This window comes from Fringilla coelebs (assembly GCF_963513975.1).
Source record: "Fringilla coelebs genome assembly, chromosome: 17".
Classification (NCBI taxonomy): Eukaryota; Metazoa; Chordata; class Aves; order Passeriformes; family Fringillidae; genus Fringilla; species Fringilla coelebs.
The window spans coordinates 6,995,593-7,013,372 of record NC_140043.1 but is presented as its reverse complement, the minus strand read 5'-3'; the positions used below and the strand labels follow the sequence as shown (position 1 = coordinate 7,013,372).

Sequence of the window (17,780 nt, the reverse complement as noted above, 5' to 3'; positions counted from 1 at the left end):
TAAAATTTCCATCAGGTGAATAAGCAGTGTGAATGTGCTGGTTGGCTGTTTGGCAGTGCCCCATCTGCAGTTTATGTTTTAATTAATATTGACAGATAATTCAATTCAGCAGAGTCTTCTTATCAGCAGAGTCTTCTTATCTTCAGGTTGGCTTAGCAAGGTACAGGTATTCTTGAGCTGCATCAGGGAAGGTGGCCTTAACAATGACTGCTGCTGCACTGCCTTATATAGAAATAATTATTTAAAATTTTCAACAACATTTTGATTTCCATGAAGTACCTGTAGCTCTAACAAAGAGCAACTTTGAGATAGGAATGAAGTAAAAAGGCATTTTGAGTTGCAACTACTGTGTTTGGGTGGTTTTAGATAATTCATTCTGTTAGTTCACAACAAACAATTCCTCTTTTTTCTGTGTATGAGTTTTTTGTCACTCATGGGCTGCCGTGACAGATCACCAGGAATGGCTGAGTAATAGTGTGATTTTGTCTCTGGAGAGTTAAATGGTTTGATCCAGAACAGTCTGACCTAAGTTGTTTATGTTCAGAAATACTTGACATCTGGATGCTGCTGTGTGATTTTTGGGTTTGAGATACTGAAGTGCTGCCATGACAACAGAATAAGGTGCTGCTTATGAGTAGAAATAAAGGGCACAGTCAGTTATAATTTGTAAACCTAGAAAACTAATAAGTATTTTATCAAGTATTTTCCTCTGTTCCTCAGCTAGTCTCTCTACATTGCCAATGTGTGGGCCAGAAAGATAAGTCATCAGAGTATTTTGAAAATTAGCTTTTACATAGGAAGACATTAGAAGGTTCTGTGTAATTAAATTTGTTACTGTTGTTTTGTCCTGTATCTTTAGAATGTAACTTAATTTGCTTTGCAGGTTCTGGGTGGGATATCAGTATGTGATCACCAACAGAAATCACTCTCTGGAAGGTCACTGGGAAGTTGCTTACAAAGGTTGGTCTCTCAAATTGCTGCTTACTTCAGTGCCCATGAAAACTCTACTAAAGCATGAATGTGATTTGAAGGAACAACTTGACTTCTTTCACTGGTAGTGTTGAAATAGATAGGTGAACTGCTTGGCTTCAGAGGGTAGAAGTGGAAGAGTTTAATACTCAACACACATCTTATTTTAAAGCTTAAGTTTTATGGGTTTTCACTCTGGCATAGAAAGAACGTGTGGTAGTTTATTTAGGCTTTCCCCTTGATTAAATGAGAGAAAGGAAATTACTCTGTAATTTCTCATTCTTTGTGGTGAATGTTTAGATGAACTGCTGATTCCTGGTTCTAGTATTTGCAGACTAGTGTAGCATGTTTGGAGGTTTCAGCTTTTTAAAAATTGGTAGAATTTTGTATTCTAAAACAACACACTTGAATTTTGCAGAATTTACACAGATTTTTTTTTTTTCTTTTTAAAGTATTTCAGGTAGTTTACTTAAACATGTCAGAATTTAAGTAATCCCAGAAATAGATCTCATTTTATATGAAAAACTGAACATTAATTTGATGGGCGTCACTGGCTAAACCCTTTCAATTGGAAAACAAGCAGCTCCCTCTGCTGAAAATGCAAAGCTATGTTTCTACACCTTTTATTATTAGCTAATTCAGTAGTGAGATTAAAGTCATAATGCAAACTTTTTTGTGTACATTTGCCTGTTTAGTTCCTGTGCTGGTTTAGATAATGGAAAATTTATAGCAAGGATGTTGTTTTTTAAGCACCAGCACTGTGAATTCCAGTGTAGCATTTGAAAACTAATCTGAATAGGTTTTTCCTCATGCATAGTTTTCAGTATCCATGGATAATCTGGAAGGAAAACTTTCCTTTAGGTAGAGACACATTATTATGATCAGAATTTCCAAACAGTTGGTTCTTGAAAAATACTTCCTTTGACACATGAATACAAAGATTCTCCTTAAAGGTCCTTTTCTTTGCTCTTTGAATAGCTGACTGCACTGCCCTCTGCTGACAGAGTGGTCACAACAGGGAGGCATGAATTACAGAAAAATCATCATAACTTTATCATTAGTTTTATTTAATTTGATGCATTATATGATTTTAAACCTTCTCAATAGCATATAATCTTCTGTTTTTAAGCATCATATTTAACAAAGAGATGCTTCTATAAAGTACATAGTAGCATTCAGTAATTTGTGAAAAACTCTTCTTAGGCTTTTATTGCTGCAGACTCTGAATTTCTAATACCTGTTTGAAAAGTGATTTAGGGTTCTAAAGCTTGAAAATTTTAATTTATTTTTGTGACATGTGAAACATAAGCCCTCCAGAAAATGCCCTCAACACCTTTTGCACTGTTTGGAGCCCATCAGGATGCTGTTTCATGATTTAAAAGACCAAACTGTGGATGCCCTAGTGCATCCCCCCCAAACATGAAGCAGCTCTGTGAGGGCTGCACAGGTGGATGCACATCTTTGGAAGCACTGGTGGGTGCATGGAGTGCCAAGCACAAAATTGCTGTGTGGGTTCTTGCTCCACTGGTAGCAACTGTGACCAAGCTCAGCGTGGTTTGAGGAGGTGTATGACTATTGTCAGGCAAACCCCATGGGGCTCTGTGAAGCAGCACTTGTGGAGATGTTGGAGTATCACTTCTGCTTCAGAGTGACAGAATCACCCAGTACTTTGAAAACAGCAGCCTCTTTTCTGTGTGAGTCACCCCTTCCCTCCCAGCTGTTTGCCTTCCCCCAGAGCAGTGATGGTAATGGAGCTGCTGCTGGAGGACTCCTTGTATAGGAGTTGGTGTGCATGGAATGGGTCATGGTACAGAGCCTCTCTAAAGCTGTACATACCCACAGGCTGCTAATGCCAATGCATCTTGTTCCAGGCTCTTCAGAAGTGTTTTTACCCCCTGACCCTAACTTTGGTACGGATATGCCTGAAAAGGAAAACGTTTTCTGTGCCCAGCTCCAGTATTTCTATTTTCCTACCCTCCGGCACCACGGTTTACACAGCTGGTTTGCTGAAAACTGCTATGAGAAATCTTCATTCCTCTGCAAAAGGAGTAAGTTGGGTTCAGTTCAGTGTTAACTGTGTTGTGTGTTTAAATATGCATATAATAAGTAGCTGGAAATTGTTTCATTATCCTTTCTAATTTTTGCCCAGTGAATTAGGAAAAAAAGGGTGGAGTTATATTTCTGCTTGATTTTAATAAATAAGAGCATCATAATGTGTGGCTGTCACACAGCACAGAGTTTTCCTAAAAAATCATTAGGCAGCAGTTATCAGCCTCAAAATAAACTTGGGCAAAAAAAGTTTTTTGTTTTTTTTTTCTTAAATGCCTCGTTAGTAAACATTGCTCTTAAGTTATTAATTTCACATTAAAATGAGGAAACACTTATCTTAGAGTATAGCAAATTCTACTAAATTCTTTCCAGCTAATTATTAGACCTAGAAGGGAAAGACAAGTGGAGTTCACTGACTTAAAAGTGGAAAAAAAAGGTTTTTGTTCTGTATCTTGCATTCCTGTACTCCAAAAAGCCTTGATACTAGCAGAGGTATTTGCAGTATTATCAGGTCATCTTAAACATTACCCGATCTAGATGGTGCTTCTTTGCAAGTAGAAAAGTTGTTTAACTTGAGGGTTATACAGGGTGCAGCTGACTGCCAGGGAAGTTGTGCAGCCTCTGTCCTCAGAGGTTTTTATGACCAGATTAGATAAAACCCTGAGCAACCCATTGGGATGTCGTGGCTGACCCTGCTTTGACCAGAGATTGAGCTGGTGACCTCCCCAGGTCTCTCCCAGCCTTACCTTCCCTGTGGACCAGCAGCTGAATTGTGCATAGGCTGGAGGGGACAGGCCATCCTCCCTGAGCAGTCATTCCAGCTGCCAGCTCCCAGCACTGCTTTCTCTCTCTGGTTTTGGCGCCTGCCTTTAGGTCAGAAGGCAGCTAAGCTTCCCCTGCTGGTGAGGGATCAGGAGGCTGCTGGGACAGTGGAAGTACTATTGCCTGGCTCCCTTTTTAAGTCCTGACCTGTGAAAAGGCCTTCAAGTTTGGTCTAGAAAAGATCCAGCTTTTCCTAATACCAGGGAAGAGGAGGGGAGCTGCAGCAGGCTTTGGCAGTGAAGGTTAAGCTTCGCAGACCACTTGCTTTCCTCTGTCTTAGAGGGGATGCTTGGAAGTGTGTCAGTTCCATTAAATACCTAAAACTCCCCTTGTCAATGAGCTGAAAATCATCTCTGTGTCCCTGGCACCATCCATTATCCTTCCCTGGACACCCCTTTTCAAAGTCCTTTAATGTGAAGGCCTGGATTTTAACTGGTGGTCTGCTTATGTTTACAAATCACTTAACAAATGAAGCTGGATTCCATGGATATTGCTGTCCCTGTCTGTTCTAGGCCAGACTTGTGTTGATATCAAAGACAACATTGTGGATGAAGGCTACTACTTCACTCCCAAAGGGAACGATCCCTGTTTGAGCTGCACGTGTCACAACGGGGAGCCCGAGATGTGCGTGGCCGCCCTGTGCGAGCGGCCCCAGGGCTGCCAGCAGTACCGCAAGGACCCCAAGGAGTGCTGCAAATTCACCTGCTTGGACCCAGGTAAGACACTGCTGCTACACATTTGTCAGCAAAAATTAGTTCAGTGCTCAACTTGGGTATCTTTGGGTATAGCTTTGTTTGAAACAGCAAGCACATCCTTGCAGTGCCTCTCTGGCAATGTTCCTCACTCGGGGCTCACCAAGTGTGGTGGTGTTCATAGGGGTCCCAGGACCCCTGGAAGGGATGAGAATCTTGACTCCATGTTTCAGAAGGCTGATTTATTATTTTATGATATATATTATATTAAAAGAAAATGATATATTAAAACTATATTAAAATAATAAAAGAAAGGATTTCATCAGAAGGCTAGCAAAGAAAGGAAAGGAATGGAATGATAATAAAATCTTGTGACTGACCAGAGAGTCCGAGACAGCTGGACTGTGACTGGCCATTAATTAAAACAACCACATGAAACCAATCAAAGATGCACCTATTGCATTCCAAAGCAGCAGATAATTACTGTTTACATTTCATTTCTGAAGCCTCTCAGCTTCTCAGGAGAAAAATCTTAGCAAAAGGATTTTTCATAAAGTATGTCCGTGACATTGCTGGGTACAACCACCCCATGGGGAAGGGTCTCAAATCATGGGAAACACTTCAGGCTGTGGCTGGTAAAAATGAATTATTCCTGATGCTGCTTAGAAAGGAGAAGCAGTAGTTTATTTTCAGTTTGGAGGGGGATAATACTGTGGGTTTTTAGTAGAGCATCTGGTACATTTCCTTTGTCATGTTTAGTTGTCATGAAAACAAAACACTTTTCTCTTGAGCACTAATTAAGCATCTTTTTCTGATCATGAGCATATTTATGTGTGTGGAAGTGTTCATGCAGGGATCATGTGGGAAGCAGAGTTTTTTTAATTAAATAGAGTTTCAGTAATAATCAAGACCTACAACCTTGGTTATTGGATTTGGCATATCAATGCACGTTTTTGTTTTGGATTGATTAAGTCAATGAAGTTGACTTTGAACTGTTTGTCAGTCACTGTTTTGGGGTGCAGATTTTGGGGAGGTTATTTTTCTGTACAGAAAAGAAATTAAGCTTGCTTGGAGTTTACTGTGAGAGTGGTCAGATACTGGAGCAGATTGTGGAATTGACTTCTGTGCAGATATTCAGTGCCTGGTTGGACTCTGTCCTGCACAGCTTGCTCTAGGTGATGCTGCTTGAACAGGGGTTGTACTAGATGATCTCAGGATGTTCCCTTTAACCTCAGCCATTCTGTGATAGTGGTTTTATTGGTATTTTAAAAGAACCTAATCTTATCTGAGTGCATTAAGAAACTATTTTTCTGAACTCCTGTGGAAAGCACAGAAGGTCAGCTCTTCCATCAGAGGCTTCTAGTTCAATCTGGTACAAGTAAAGGGGGGCTTATTGGTTTCCAAATTTGCAGTCTTATTGGTCCTAACTAGAGAGATTAATCATTAAAGGCCGCTGTCTCTCCTTTTCACATTTGTTCTGAGGTTTAAGCTTAACAGATGTTTGCAGCTAGTGTGGCAGGTCTGCAGTGAAAGAGTGGGGGAAAAGCAGGAGTCTTCCTCCCACTCTTATCAGCTGAGTTAAGACTTAGGCTTCACTTTTTTTATCTGTAGGAACAGTGTCAGCAAAGCATCATCCAGCAGACAGGATCAGATGACCTGGGATAACCTCGTGTCATGTTCTTTAATCCTTGCTTATTGCTGTGGGTCTTAACTATTTCATGAATACTGATTTGAAGAGTGTATTTTACCACATCCTTTCTCATCCTTAAGCTCTCCTTCTGTACTGATGCTAAATGAGACTCTTTCATTATACTCTTGCTTGAAGCGTTCTGGTGGATTTTTTAGAAACTTAGTTTTTTAGAGAGGAATTATCAAGCAGTCATCCAACTTCTTTCATCATGAAGTTGCTTCAGCTAGTGATAAACACTGAAAATTTTAAATTAAGCATTTCAGTTTTCCTTCTGGGTGGTTATAAATGACTATTCCAGATGACAAAAATTAATGAATTACTTTCTTTAATCAGCATGTATTTATCTTTGTCCTATTCTTTCATGTATCTTCCCTAAGTTCTATTGCAAAGGAAAGAAAACAGTTTACTAATCAACAGTAAGTAAATTAATCACCCAAGGAGAGACCTGGGGGAAATAAATCCTGCTGTTGGGTTGGCAGGTAATCAGCTCTTGCAGCGTGAGTGGGTGAGCAATGATTACAAGTGGTAACAAATATTACTCAAGGACTTGGTAGTAGGGGGATTTTTCAGTGGTAGGAGTAAGCTGAGCGATCCCAGCTATACTCACTTAAAAGATGCTTCTCATTTAGCCAAAGATAAATAGCAGAGGAATATTTTGGAACCGAGGTAGTCTGTCTATTGCTGCACCGTGTTGTGGTAGAAAATAATTTTTCTGTTGTGGCTCTTGTTAAGACAGACCTGCAACTGTGAAAAGGTAGTAGAAGAAATAAAATACTTGGAAAGAACTGATGTGCTGAAGCTTTTCTAGTGACTGAACTGGGGCAGTTACAAGGCACTACTGAGGGTAAAAACAAGTTTTCTGAAATAATTAGTTTTGTATTTATGTGGGCTTCATGCGTCTGTAGTGATCGGAGTCGCACCCTAGAGTCCATGCCCACTTCCTGCCACACATTTTTGCACCTGCATTGTACTGTGATGTGGTTCTTTCTCACAGAAAAATTGCTGCCCTATCTCCACCTGGCTCCCCTTCTCCAGACAAATCTTGTTCTTTCTCATGGCATGTTAATACCAATAGTCCTTGGTTACTAACAACAATTCTCGTCTGTTATTACTAACAGTCCTTGGCTGGCTCCACAGGCACCTGGTTGTTGGTGTTTGAGATATACACATGAGCCCCTATCTGGAACTGAGAGATGAAAAGGATCCCACTTTGGGTCACAAGAGAATGGGCTCTAGTTGTAGTAATTTTCCATCCTGGCTACAGTTTGAGTCAGTAACTTTCTTTGAAGGTACAATAACAAAAATACCACTCCAAGTGGACTGTTATTCAGGCAACAAAAATAAATTTCCAAGGCTGTTCATTAAAAAACAGATGTTCTTTAGACACCTGTTAGTTCCTGGGAACAGACAGTGTTTCTGATAAGCTCAGGAGGGCTTAGCCTAAGTGCAACTCATCAAGGCTGGGGTCTATTGAGCATTTCTCAGATCACAGTGCAGCCTGCAGAGGGGGGATGCACCACCAGAATCCATCCCACGACTAAAGTCATCTTCTCTGGGCCTCTGCCCCTGGGAGTGTATTTTACTGAAGGCACTTCAGTGTTACTGACAGCCTTGAGTATTCTGCAGTGATCATGGAGTCAGCGTGGCTGTGAGATGGAGGAGGAGCAGGGGCAGGTCTGTGGTGTTCAGGAGGCTGTGCTGGTTGGGAGGTGTGTGACTGCAGCAGTCAAAGCTCTGTCAGTGGTACTTGCTAAAGGGTTTGACAGCGCCCAGGCTTTTGCGCTGCACAGCCGGATCTGAGAGGGTGTAGTGTTCCAGCTTTATGCGTGGTGCACTATTAAATGGATTCCTTCTTGCCAAGGAGGTGTTACATAATAAATGCCAGCCTGTTAGCCCTGGACTGGAATGATACAAATTAGGTGGATTTTTCTGTTACTAGCATATGTAGCAAACTAATACTTTAAAATTTTTGTGAGGCTTTTAGCCTTCTCTTATGAGGAATCTTTGATAAGACTTCAGTTGCTGTTAGTGAAAGGAAAAGTATGGAGGGAGCTCTTGCAGCTTGAGTGGGTGTGGACAGGTGACCAGGATCTGGCTGGTTCCTCTGGTAGTGACTGGGAAGAGGGGCCATCCCTGCTAGTGTTTTGTCTTGCAGCAGGTGACCACATTGTGAGGCCACCTCATCTGTTTCTTACCCACCCCTAACCTGGGTGTGTTTCTCATTCAGAACTCTTTAATGGGAAGTTAGTGCAAAGAACCCAGTACATCATCTTTAGGTCATTTTAGTTTGTGTAGAGTACCTGTGTGTGTGTGTGCTACTTAGGCATAACCAAGTGGGATTAGTTGAGTTGTGAGAAATTAATGCCTCTTGTGCCTGGTGCTGGGAGTACAGTGATAATTTGTTCACAAGAGCCTTCCCTTTGTGGGTTAACGATGGGATGGAGCTCTCCAAGTTACTGAGCTCCAGGGTCTGTTTCTTGTTCTGCCACTTGCTTTTGGTATGACTCTAGGAAAAGGTTTAATTCCCATTCACCTTAATCTCTTCAGTTCCTGAGTAATGATTACCATGTTCCTATCACTTAGTGGTGCTAACCAGTGTACTTGTGGCATATAGAATTTAGATAGCCACATCTGGATGACAGTGACAATGTTCAGAGATTGTTTTAGTGGAAATGGCAGGGTTGGAATGTTCAGAAGTTATGTAGTGTACGGATATGCCAGTTCTCAAGCCTTTTCCTCTTTAGTATAATGTGATTGGCCATGCAGGGGAAGCAAGTGGATGTGCAAAATGCCATTAACCTTTATTTTTTCTAATTTTCAGAGGCCCGAAACTTTCAATGTTTTGTCCCTTTTCCTGAGGAAGATATTCTTAGAAACTTTCAGATCATCTTGCAGTAAAAAGATAAATCACCTGATGATTCATGATTTTCTTATGTATGTGAAATACAGAGAAGTGTTAAATCAAATCAGGCTAATGAATCTCCACTCTACGTTTATCTCTCCGTTACTGACAGAAGAACATCAAGAAAAATGAAGCTTGAACAAAAATAACAGGCTGTTTTTCTGTGTTTGATGAACAGATGGCAACAGCCTGTTTGACTCCATGGCCGGTGGAATGCGCCTGATCGTGAGCTGCATCTCCTCCTTCCTCATCCTCTCCCTGCTGCTCTTCATGGTGCACCGGCTGCGCCAGAGGCGGAGAGAGCGCATTGAGTCTTTGATTGGCGCTAACTGTGAGTGTCAGCTCTGTCCTTGTGCTGGATATTGGCACATTGGGGTATGGAAAGGGGAGAAATGTCATCGTCTTGCTTGACTGTGCCTGTGTCTTGGTGGGGTCTTCAAACTTGAAGCTTTGTAGTGGGTAATGGAAGAATATTTTTGTTTGTATGTGCTCCACATCTGAAGTATCTTCTGTGTGAACAATTGTCCGTAGTTTGAAGTGGTTAGAGTCAAATTTAGATGTGATGCAGGACAAACAGACTGGGAGCAGGTGGGCCTGGGTATTGTGTAATTGCAGCAAGTTCACTTGGATGGGTTATAGACTTTTCTAGGTCTTCAGAAGACCTGAGTTCCTGGGGTGTGAAAAGTGGAAAAAAGTGTTGAGATCTGACTTATACTGAAGAAGACAGCACGAGATAAAGTCACTTACTCCTTTTCCTTCTCTTGAAATAGTGCACCATTTCAACTTGGGCCGCAGGATGCCTGGTTTTGATTACGGTCCCGATGGTTTTGGAACTGGCCTTACTCCACTGCATCTTTCAGACGATGGGGAAGGTGGAGCATTTCATTTTCACGATCCCCCTCCACCCTATACTGCTTACAAGTACCCAGATATTCAACATCCTGATGACCCACCTCCTCCTTATGAGGCTTCTGTCAATCCAGACAGCATCCTTTGTTCCACTCCAGGTACGCAGGCAATTTCTCTTTCCTCCCACTTTTTCATTTTGGCTAGAGGATGGATTTTTTTTAAGCTATAATCATGTGTTTTAGCAATTGTGATGGGAAAAGACATTTTACCAAAAAATCTGCAGTTTCTGTGTTGGAAAAGTCTTTTGTTAAAATGTATCATTAAGCTTGGCTTTTCTCAAAGGTTTTTTGAGTCACCTAAATTAGCTGTGGAATCCAATCTGTAAGAAGTTTACCTCTTAAACCTTACCTGTTTTTGAGCCTAACCTTGGATGGATTAGCTGGTTACCTTTTTTCTAACATGCTGCTACCATTTTTGGCCTTTTGAAGATAGGTTGATAGAGTTTGGTATTAAGAAGTAGAGCAAATGTCAAGTATAAGAGATTCTGGATAAAATGTATCCAGCCTCTTCTCTCCTCCCTACTTCCCCCACCCACACCCCCCAAAAATTGACCAAAAATACCACTGTCTAATGATTCACCCAGTGCTCTTCAGTTTTGCAGCTGTGATATTCACATACTGTAGAAATCATTCCAATTTGGGATTTTATAGCAGCATATTTCACAGGATAAGTGAGCCTGATTAGTGCAAGCATCTTATTTATATGTCAAAGTTTTATTTTTGTTACACAATTTTCCTCTTTTGCAGTCTCATCTTGTTGTGCATTTGCTCAAAACTAGGAAAAACTCAGAGCTCCCAGAAATATGGATCATAAATCTGTTTGGGAACGTCAAATGGTAAACTTCACTTTCTGATTCTGCTTGGTTTCTTGTCCTTTGCAGATGGAGTTCTTTCTCAGGCTGTGCAAAGCAGTCCTCCATCACTAGGAAACTGTGATGTATCCCCACAGCTGACAGAGGGATCACTTCCTCCCTCAGTTGGTCCTTCTCCAGTGGAGCTGGAAGACTCTGCTGACAGCAGCACCTTTCTTGTCCCTCCTGACACACCCATAAATGAAAACACCCCAGCAGAAACTTTGACAGGCAGCCGCCACAGCCACTGTTCCCTGAACACCATTGTATAAAGGAGTGAAACGCCCAGCACCGCTCAGAGTTTTAGCAACTGTTTGCACAGACAAACACTAACCCGAGGCTTGAACTTCAGAAGGAATCTCCACTTTGTTTTTCAAACACTGCTTTTATGTTCTAGATTAGGATCGTGCCTCTCGTTTTTTGGCTGTCGTTATTCATTCACTAATCAATTTGTCCTGTAAATATGGATTGTACAACTGCTCTTTTTTTCCGTGAGCTGTGGAAAGGAGAGCAGAGAATTCCTTTGACTTCTGAGGAGGTGAGAAGTATGGGTAGTTTGGGTTGTTTGTTTTTTTTTTTTTTTCCTTAACCTGAGAGGAATCAAAATCTACATCAGAAAAAAGCTGCTTGGATTTGGCTGGATACCACTGGACCCAGGAAACAGACAATGGAAAAGAAGGGTGGGGGCAACCACTGTTCAAGCAGAGAAGATGGAGCTGCAGGGGAGGGTGCTTGGGCGCCTGTTTTATGGAGTGGGACACATGCCACCAAGAGTTACACTGTGTAAAACACAGTGCCTTGATCTGAACACCAGAGGAACTGGAGCAGGAATGGTCTACGCGATATGTGACAAATGGGTACTGAGAAAACCGGGATTTGCAATTACAGTTATTTGTTGTATTGTTGGTTAAACTTCTGGCCCATGAAGAAAACTGGGTCTGTGTGATGTCCCTTTAATAGAACCCTCACGTGTGTTAGGAGGTATTTTAGGGAAGAGATGGGGAGCAATTAACTTTGATGCAGCCTGAGTTTACTGTGTGAAGCCCCTGTTTGTTCTAATCCCATAAGTAAGACTGGGGTGTTTTCTTTCTGGTTTAACTTCTTTACAGTGAATGGTTGCACAAAATTGGCCTGGATACAAGACCACTGTTCTTGCTTTTCTTATTGCATGCTATATTTAGCATGTGTGTTCCCTCCCCTTCATTTCACTTCTTTACAGTTCTACAAATACCACTTAAAAATGGTGATCAACATGTACTATAGGTGATGTTTAATTCTAATTGGACACCAGTTCCTTATCTCAGTCCCATAAATAGCCAACCCTGTTCTAGAGATTTCCCCTGTGCCCCTCAAGACATTTATCCAGGTCCCACATGGGGTTATAATGAGGTTAGTGTACTTAAATCAATAAAGCAGTTTGCTTCAGTCTGATATGTCAACTTAAATTTCCCCCTCGTATTGAACTCTCTAAGCTAAGTTAATTTACAGATGGCAAAGATTCATTCAATCCCTCACGATACCCAAAGTCAAACACTGTTGGTTTTAATAATGAGTATAAAATAATCTTTACAGGCAATTTTAAATATAAGTTTGGATTTGAGTGTACAAATAGTTTACCCTTTTCTCCCATACTCCCATTGCCTCTGCTTCTCCTTGACTTACTGTAACAGTCAGTAGATGAGATGAATTTTAAGGAATTTGTAAAGAATGCCTCTTGTGAGTGGTCTCCTGTTACCTTATGAAGGGTACAAGCCTAGAGGGACAGGAAGAAAGCACTGCATGGGGCTGTGTATGTGATCTATTTTTCTAGTAATGATGAGAAATCATACTTGTATGACAAATCCTAACCCACTGTTGTGGTTTCCCAGTGCAGCTGACTCTTTCCCCATGGAATATGCTGCTACTTTCTATTCCCTGTCTTGCCTATAGGCTTATACTGTACTTGGGGATTGGTCTTGACAGTTCAACTCGTTTTACACAGAAAACTGTGAGTTTTGTTATCGAGGTCGTATCTGGTGTCTCGACATGCAGACACTGCAGACAGCCCTGACTCCAGCGAGAGCGTGAATCACAGTTCTGGGAGCGCTGCTGGCACACGAGTGGGAGGAAGCACTGGTAGGAAGCCTCTCTGCCTGGAGCCATTCCACCACCCCATCCTGCTCTCTGCTGTGCCTAGCTGGCTCCAGCAGCAGTGGTACGAAACGAGAGGAGCAGTTTTCCACCCTGAGGGATCTCTGACCGAGTCCTCCTCCGAGTTCCAAGTCCTGGTCTAATGAAGTGGATGGATAGCAGTAGTCAGAACCATGCATAGAAATTATTGAGCATTTCTGAAGTATGAAAATAAAGCGGGTTTTGTGCATTTTTGAGCACATTCATATGTTTTATACATTGTATGTACTGATTTTTCTTTAGTTTTATAGGTACGAATGCGTGTGTGCGTGTGTGTGTTTCTGGGTGGTGATATATATATATATACACACACACATATATATATATATCTATACATACTGTAGACAGTAACCTTTGTGCTGCGTCCAGCTAGGTGAAGCTAAGCACTGAGATAGAAATTAGGCTCTAGGGTTAATACTTCTCTTGAGCTGGCTACACTCTCTTGTAGGACAGGCTGTGATAGTGTACACTTAAATAGGATGCAAAGTCTATGCTACTACAATCTGTTCTTGAAAAATACTTTGTTAGCAGTGCAAAGTAGAAAATTTCCAATTTCTTTTGAAGCCAGATGGAATATTTCTTCTTTGTAGTATCCTAGCGCAATAACAAAAAGCCTTTTGGCTTGGTTCAGTCTCTGAGGCTGTATTTTGTGGCTGAGGTGAACAGATGATACCTTACCTCACACTTCTCCTAACACTGCAGGAATCTGTTCAATATTTTTGTATTTTACTTTTGGTTCTGTGGTGAATTTTGTTTGCAAATAAGCTCTGTTACAACTGGCAACTTCATTGTGGCTCCTGGTTGTAGCTATTCCAAATGGAGGCTTCTTTGTAGAAGCCTCAGTGTGATATTTTCCCCATTGCTTCTGAGCCTTTCCCACTTCTATATTGGCAGGAAGCTGCTATTTTCTCTGTTTTCCCCTATCCTTCTTTATCTTAAATGTAAACAAGGGAAATTCTGCCTTGAATGGAGCAGCTCACTAAGTACAGCTCATTTACCTCTCAGTGAGCTTCTAATTTGGCAATAAAATTGTCATTTCCCCCCCCTTTTAATGTAGCTTTTTCACATTGAGTACTTTCCCTTGGAGTAAGAGCCTTTGTAGCAGAAAATATCCCAGCTACTCAGACTGCTGGACCAACTGGGGAAGAGTTAAGTTTTCTTGACTACAGTGGACTCCTCAGCAACCCTTCCTTGCCCTTGGCAAGGTGACTGGTGGGCAGTTTGTCCTGAGGGCTGGACAGAGAGTTGGTGCTTGCCCAAGGAAAACCTCTCTGGTTTGATTGCCGTTCAGTTGATGAGATCTTTGGAGTTACTTTCTGCATTGATTTTTCCCCACTGCCATTGACATCTCTGGATGTTCTTCTTAACATCTGGTGCATCCTGAATGTCCCTGCAGCCCCAGCAGGGAGATGGCATTGCCACATGGTTTCCAGCAGCCTGTGGGAGCCCAGCTTGTGTTTTTCTTGGGATGCCCTTGACTGCAGTTGTTGTCAAGTCCCAGCACTTGGTCCTGTGCTGGGCTGGTCTTGTCCCACTGGCCTCAGACAAAGCTGCTCCTCAGCTTCCCCGTTCTGTAGTGCCATATTGAGGCCTCTGCTGTTCCCTGAGAGCAGCCTCAGACACTCTGGTTTGTCACTGATGCCCATCCACAGTCCCACAGCAGCCTCTGGCTCTGTACTGGGTGAGTTCAGAGTTAAAATGTTACAGGGGTGGTGGGTTCTGTTGTGCAGGATCAGCACCATCATCAGGTGTGCAAGGAGCCTGTCTGTGTAGTGTTCAGTCCTGTTTAGTTTGAGCCTCAGACTGTTCCTTCAGCCATGCACAGCAGGACACTGATCTAGATGAAAAATGAAGTAGGTGGACATTTTTTTCTGAAGGCTGAATCTAGCAGTTGGTGGGTGCTCTGCCTCCACAGGTGCCATGGGATGATGGCCTGTTTCAGTACTTGGGAAGAAAATGTTTTTTGTGAGCAGTAATTATTATCATTCTTTTCCCATCTCATGTTAAATGAATTTGAACCTGGTACTTAAAGATGTTTTTATTTTTCAGATGTGACTTCTCAGTGGCAAAACACTGATGTTTTAATGTTGCCTCGTACAATCCATAATGTGCATCTCCTTTTTTCAGTTGCTGAAACGTCTCTTTTGTCCCTAGCTAAGGAACATGTAACATGCAGAAATTCCTTTTAAGTTTCCCTTGCAAGTTGGGAGCTGGACCATAAAATTAGAGCGTTTGAGTGTAGAGGAGGTGAATCAAAGTTCATGTTTGCTTCTCATGTTCCCCAGTCCCAAGTGAAATAGGTGTTTCCTTGGAATAGATGCTTTCAGTGATGAAGATGTGCTTCCCCTAATAACAGTCAGCATTGCCTGCCTGCTACGGTACCACATAGCTTTAATTTTCTAGGATGTGCCCCTCGAGTGTTGAGTAGGTCAGAGTTGCTGCCAGCAGAGGTGGCTGTGCTGCACCATCCCTGTGTGTTGGGCTGAGGGTGCCTGGGAGGCTGCGAGAGAATGAGACACTGCTTTGTACCTTCCTCTGGAAAATCATTTTAGCCAGCACTGCACTTGCAGGCTTCTCCTGTGTAGTTGGTTTGTGACTGGACTTAACTGTGGCAGTGTATAAAAAAGATTTTGATATTCTGTGAAATACCATGTAGAATTTAAATTTGATACTATAATAATTGAGTCCCTGTGACACTGGTTTTTGTTTTAACTTCTTTGGGGTTGGCACTAATCTCTTTTTTTTTCAAGATGCTGTGAGAAACATTTCATCCAAATGCCAAATAAATTGTGTTCTGTAAGAGAAATGTTGTGTTCCAGTGTCTCCTGATTTCTGCGTCGACGTGGTTGCCCAGCGTTGTGAAGGAGGGTTTTGTTAAATCGCTCTTCTGAGCTGTGATCTTGCAAAAAGATCAATAAATGCATTTAACTTCGAGCAGGTAGTCTGCCAGAGTTCCTATGTGTACAGATTCCAGTGGGATTCACCTGTATTAGTGTAATTGTAGGAAGGTCTTGAGTTTATACCCAAGAAAATGAAGTGCAGTGTATTCCTGCTGCCCTCCCCAAACCCATGGGAAGCTGCTGAGGCCAGGGGCAGGGGATTCTGCAGAATGCGGAGGCTGGTGCGGACTCCCAGCTCGCTGTGTTGTTTCCACGAGCCGCCGGGCTCGCGGTGTTTGCAGCGGGCGCTGTGGCCGTGGGGCCAGGCCGGGCCCCGCTCCTGTCCCTGTGCCTGCAGAGGGGCAGCTGCCGCCGCAGCCGCTCCGCGGGCCTGGCCAGCGCCGCTCCAGGGAGCTCCGTGGGGCTCCAGCCGGGCTCAGCTGGGGCCGATGGGCGCAGCCTTGCCCCGCTGCTGCTCCGGGGGCACCCGCGTCTCTCCGCAGCACGTCGTGAGCTCTTGGAGGGGCTCAGTCTGGCCTGGAGCCCCGTGGGGCTCTGCGGGTGCTGGGACATCCCCTGCCCTTGCCTCCTGCCCCTTGCCGGGGACGGGACAGCTCCCGTGGGGAGCAGCGCGGATTGTCCGAAGCGCAGCCGCGGCTCTCGGGCTCCCCGCCCTGACCCGGGCCCACGCGCGTCCAGAGGCGGCTGTGTGTGCCGAGCCTCGGCTGCTGTGGCAGGGCATTGCTGGGCAGCCTCCCGCGGTAAGCTCTTAGCAGCTTAAAAGGCGTTTTTCTGAGCGAGTGCCGAGCAGCTGTGCTGAGCACGGCGTGTCCGGGGCGCTCAGGCCCTGGGAGCGTGTCAGACCCGCGCCGGGGCCGTGTGCTGGCAGCGACCCGGGGGTGCCAGGCCCGGCGGGAGATGTCGCTGACCCCGGCGGCGGCGGGAGCGTGGCATGAATGAAGGGGCTGTGCAGCGGCGTGTGGCCAGAGCGCATCTGCCGGCCACAGTGCCTCCTTTGTGTCGCTCTGGAGGGCCGGCCCCTGCTGCGCTCCCTGCCCCGCTCCCGGCTTTCTTCCTGGGCTAGCACCAGCTTATTATGGGGATCAAAGATCAGAGTATTTACTGCCTGTAAACTTTGCCTCTCTGGATGGCCGCCTCTCTTCGCGCATCATCCCTGTGTGATGCAAACCACACTCTGGAGGCTCAATTCTTGGTCTTGTCACTGTCCCTGTCTGCCCGAGTCCCCGGCCAGGCTCCTGGGTGGCAGTGAAGGATTTACCTCCAGGAGCTGCTGGTACCTCTGCTGTGTGCTGGCATAGGGCTTACTGATGGTGCACGTGGTGGGGGTTCCCACCAGGGTGGCATCGTGCCCACGACCAATCCATGGTTGCAGCTTAAGTAACTTTTTATCTTTCAGTGGTATTTTTCCCCTTTTCATGGCTCTTGCCCTTGGTGCCGTGTGTGTCTGCAGGGACCTCACCACCTCCTGGCTCGGTGGCAGCAGGCTGATGGACATGGTGTTGCCCTATGAGGAGGACACAAAACTGCAAGATCAGCTGTGAGCTCACCACCACCACCACCAGGTCAGCAAGGCCGTCAGTTTAGAGGCTTGATCTGGTTCTCAGATTGAAGGTTGCTCCTGCCTGGCATGAGTACCAGCAGCCAGCCATGCACCCTAGGGAGCAGGGCAGTGGGGATGGGTGGGAGCAGGGTATGGCTGTGGTGCTGCCACTGCCTTTCCATGGGCCTTCTAGATCCCACTGCTTCCTCACTCTGCTTCTGCTTCTTGTGGGGGCTGTGCTGAGCCCCACACCCTGTTCTTGCCCCTCTTGCTAAAAATCACTACTAG

General features: G+C 44.0%; 1 protein-coding gene across 1 annotated transcript in view; it reads left to right on the top strand.

Annotated features, from left to right (window-relative positions):
* The window catches only part of DGCR2 (DiGeorge syndrome critical region gene 2), a 45,790-nt gene extending 29,938 nt beyond the window's left edge, over positions 1-15,852 (top strand). Inside the window, exons 5-10 of the mRNA XM_084217598.1 lie at positions 884-960; positions 2,841-3,017; positions 4,353-4,556; positions 9,303-9,455; positions 9,895-10,131; positions 10,914-15,852. Coding sequence (XP_084073724.1) covers positions 884-960; positions 2,841-3,017; positions 4,353-4,556; positions 9,303-9,455; positions 9,895-10,131; positions 10,914-11,155 — 1,090 coding nt within the window. The 3' untranslated portion in view covers positions 11,156-15,852. The remainder of the gene's footprint in view (positions 1-883; positions 961-2,840; positions 3,018-4,352; positions 4,557-9,302; positions 9,456-9,894; positions 10,132-10,913) is intronic.
* The last annotated feature ends 1,928 nt before the right edge of the window (positions 15,853-17,780 follow it).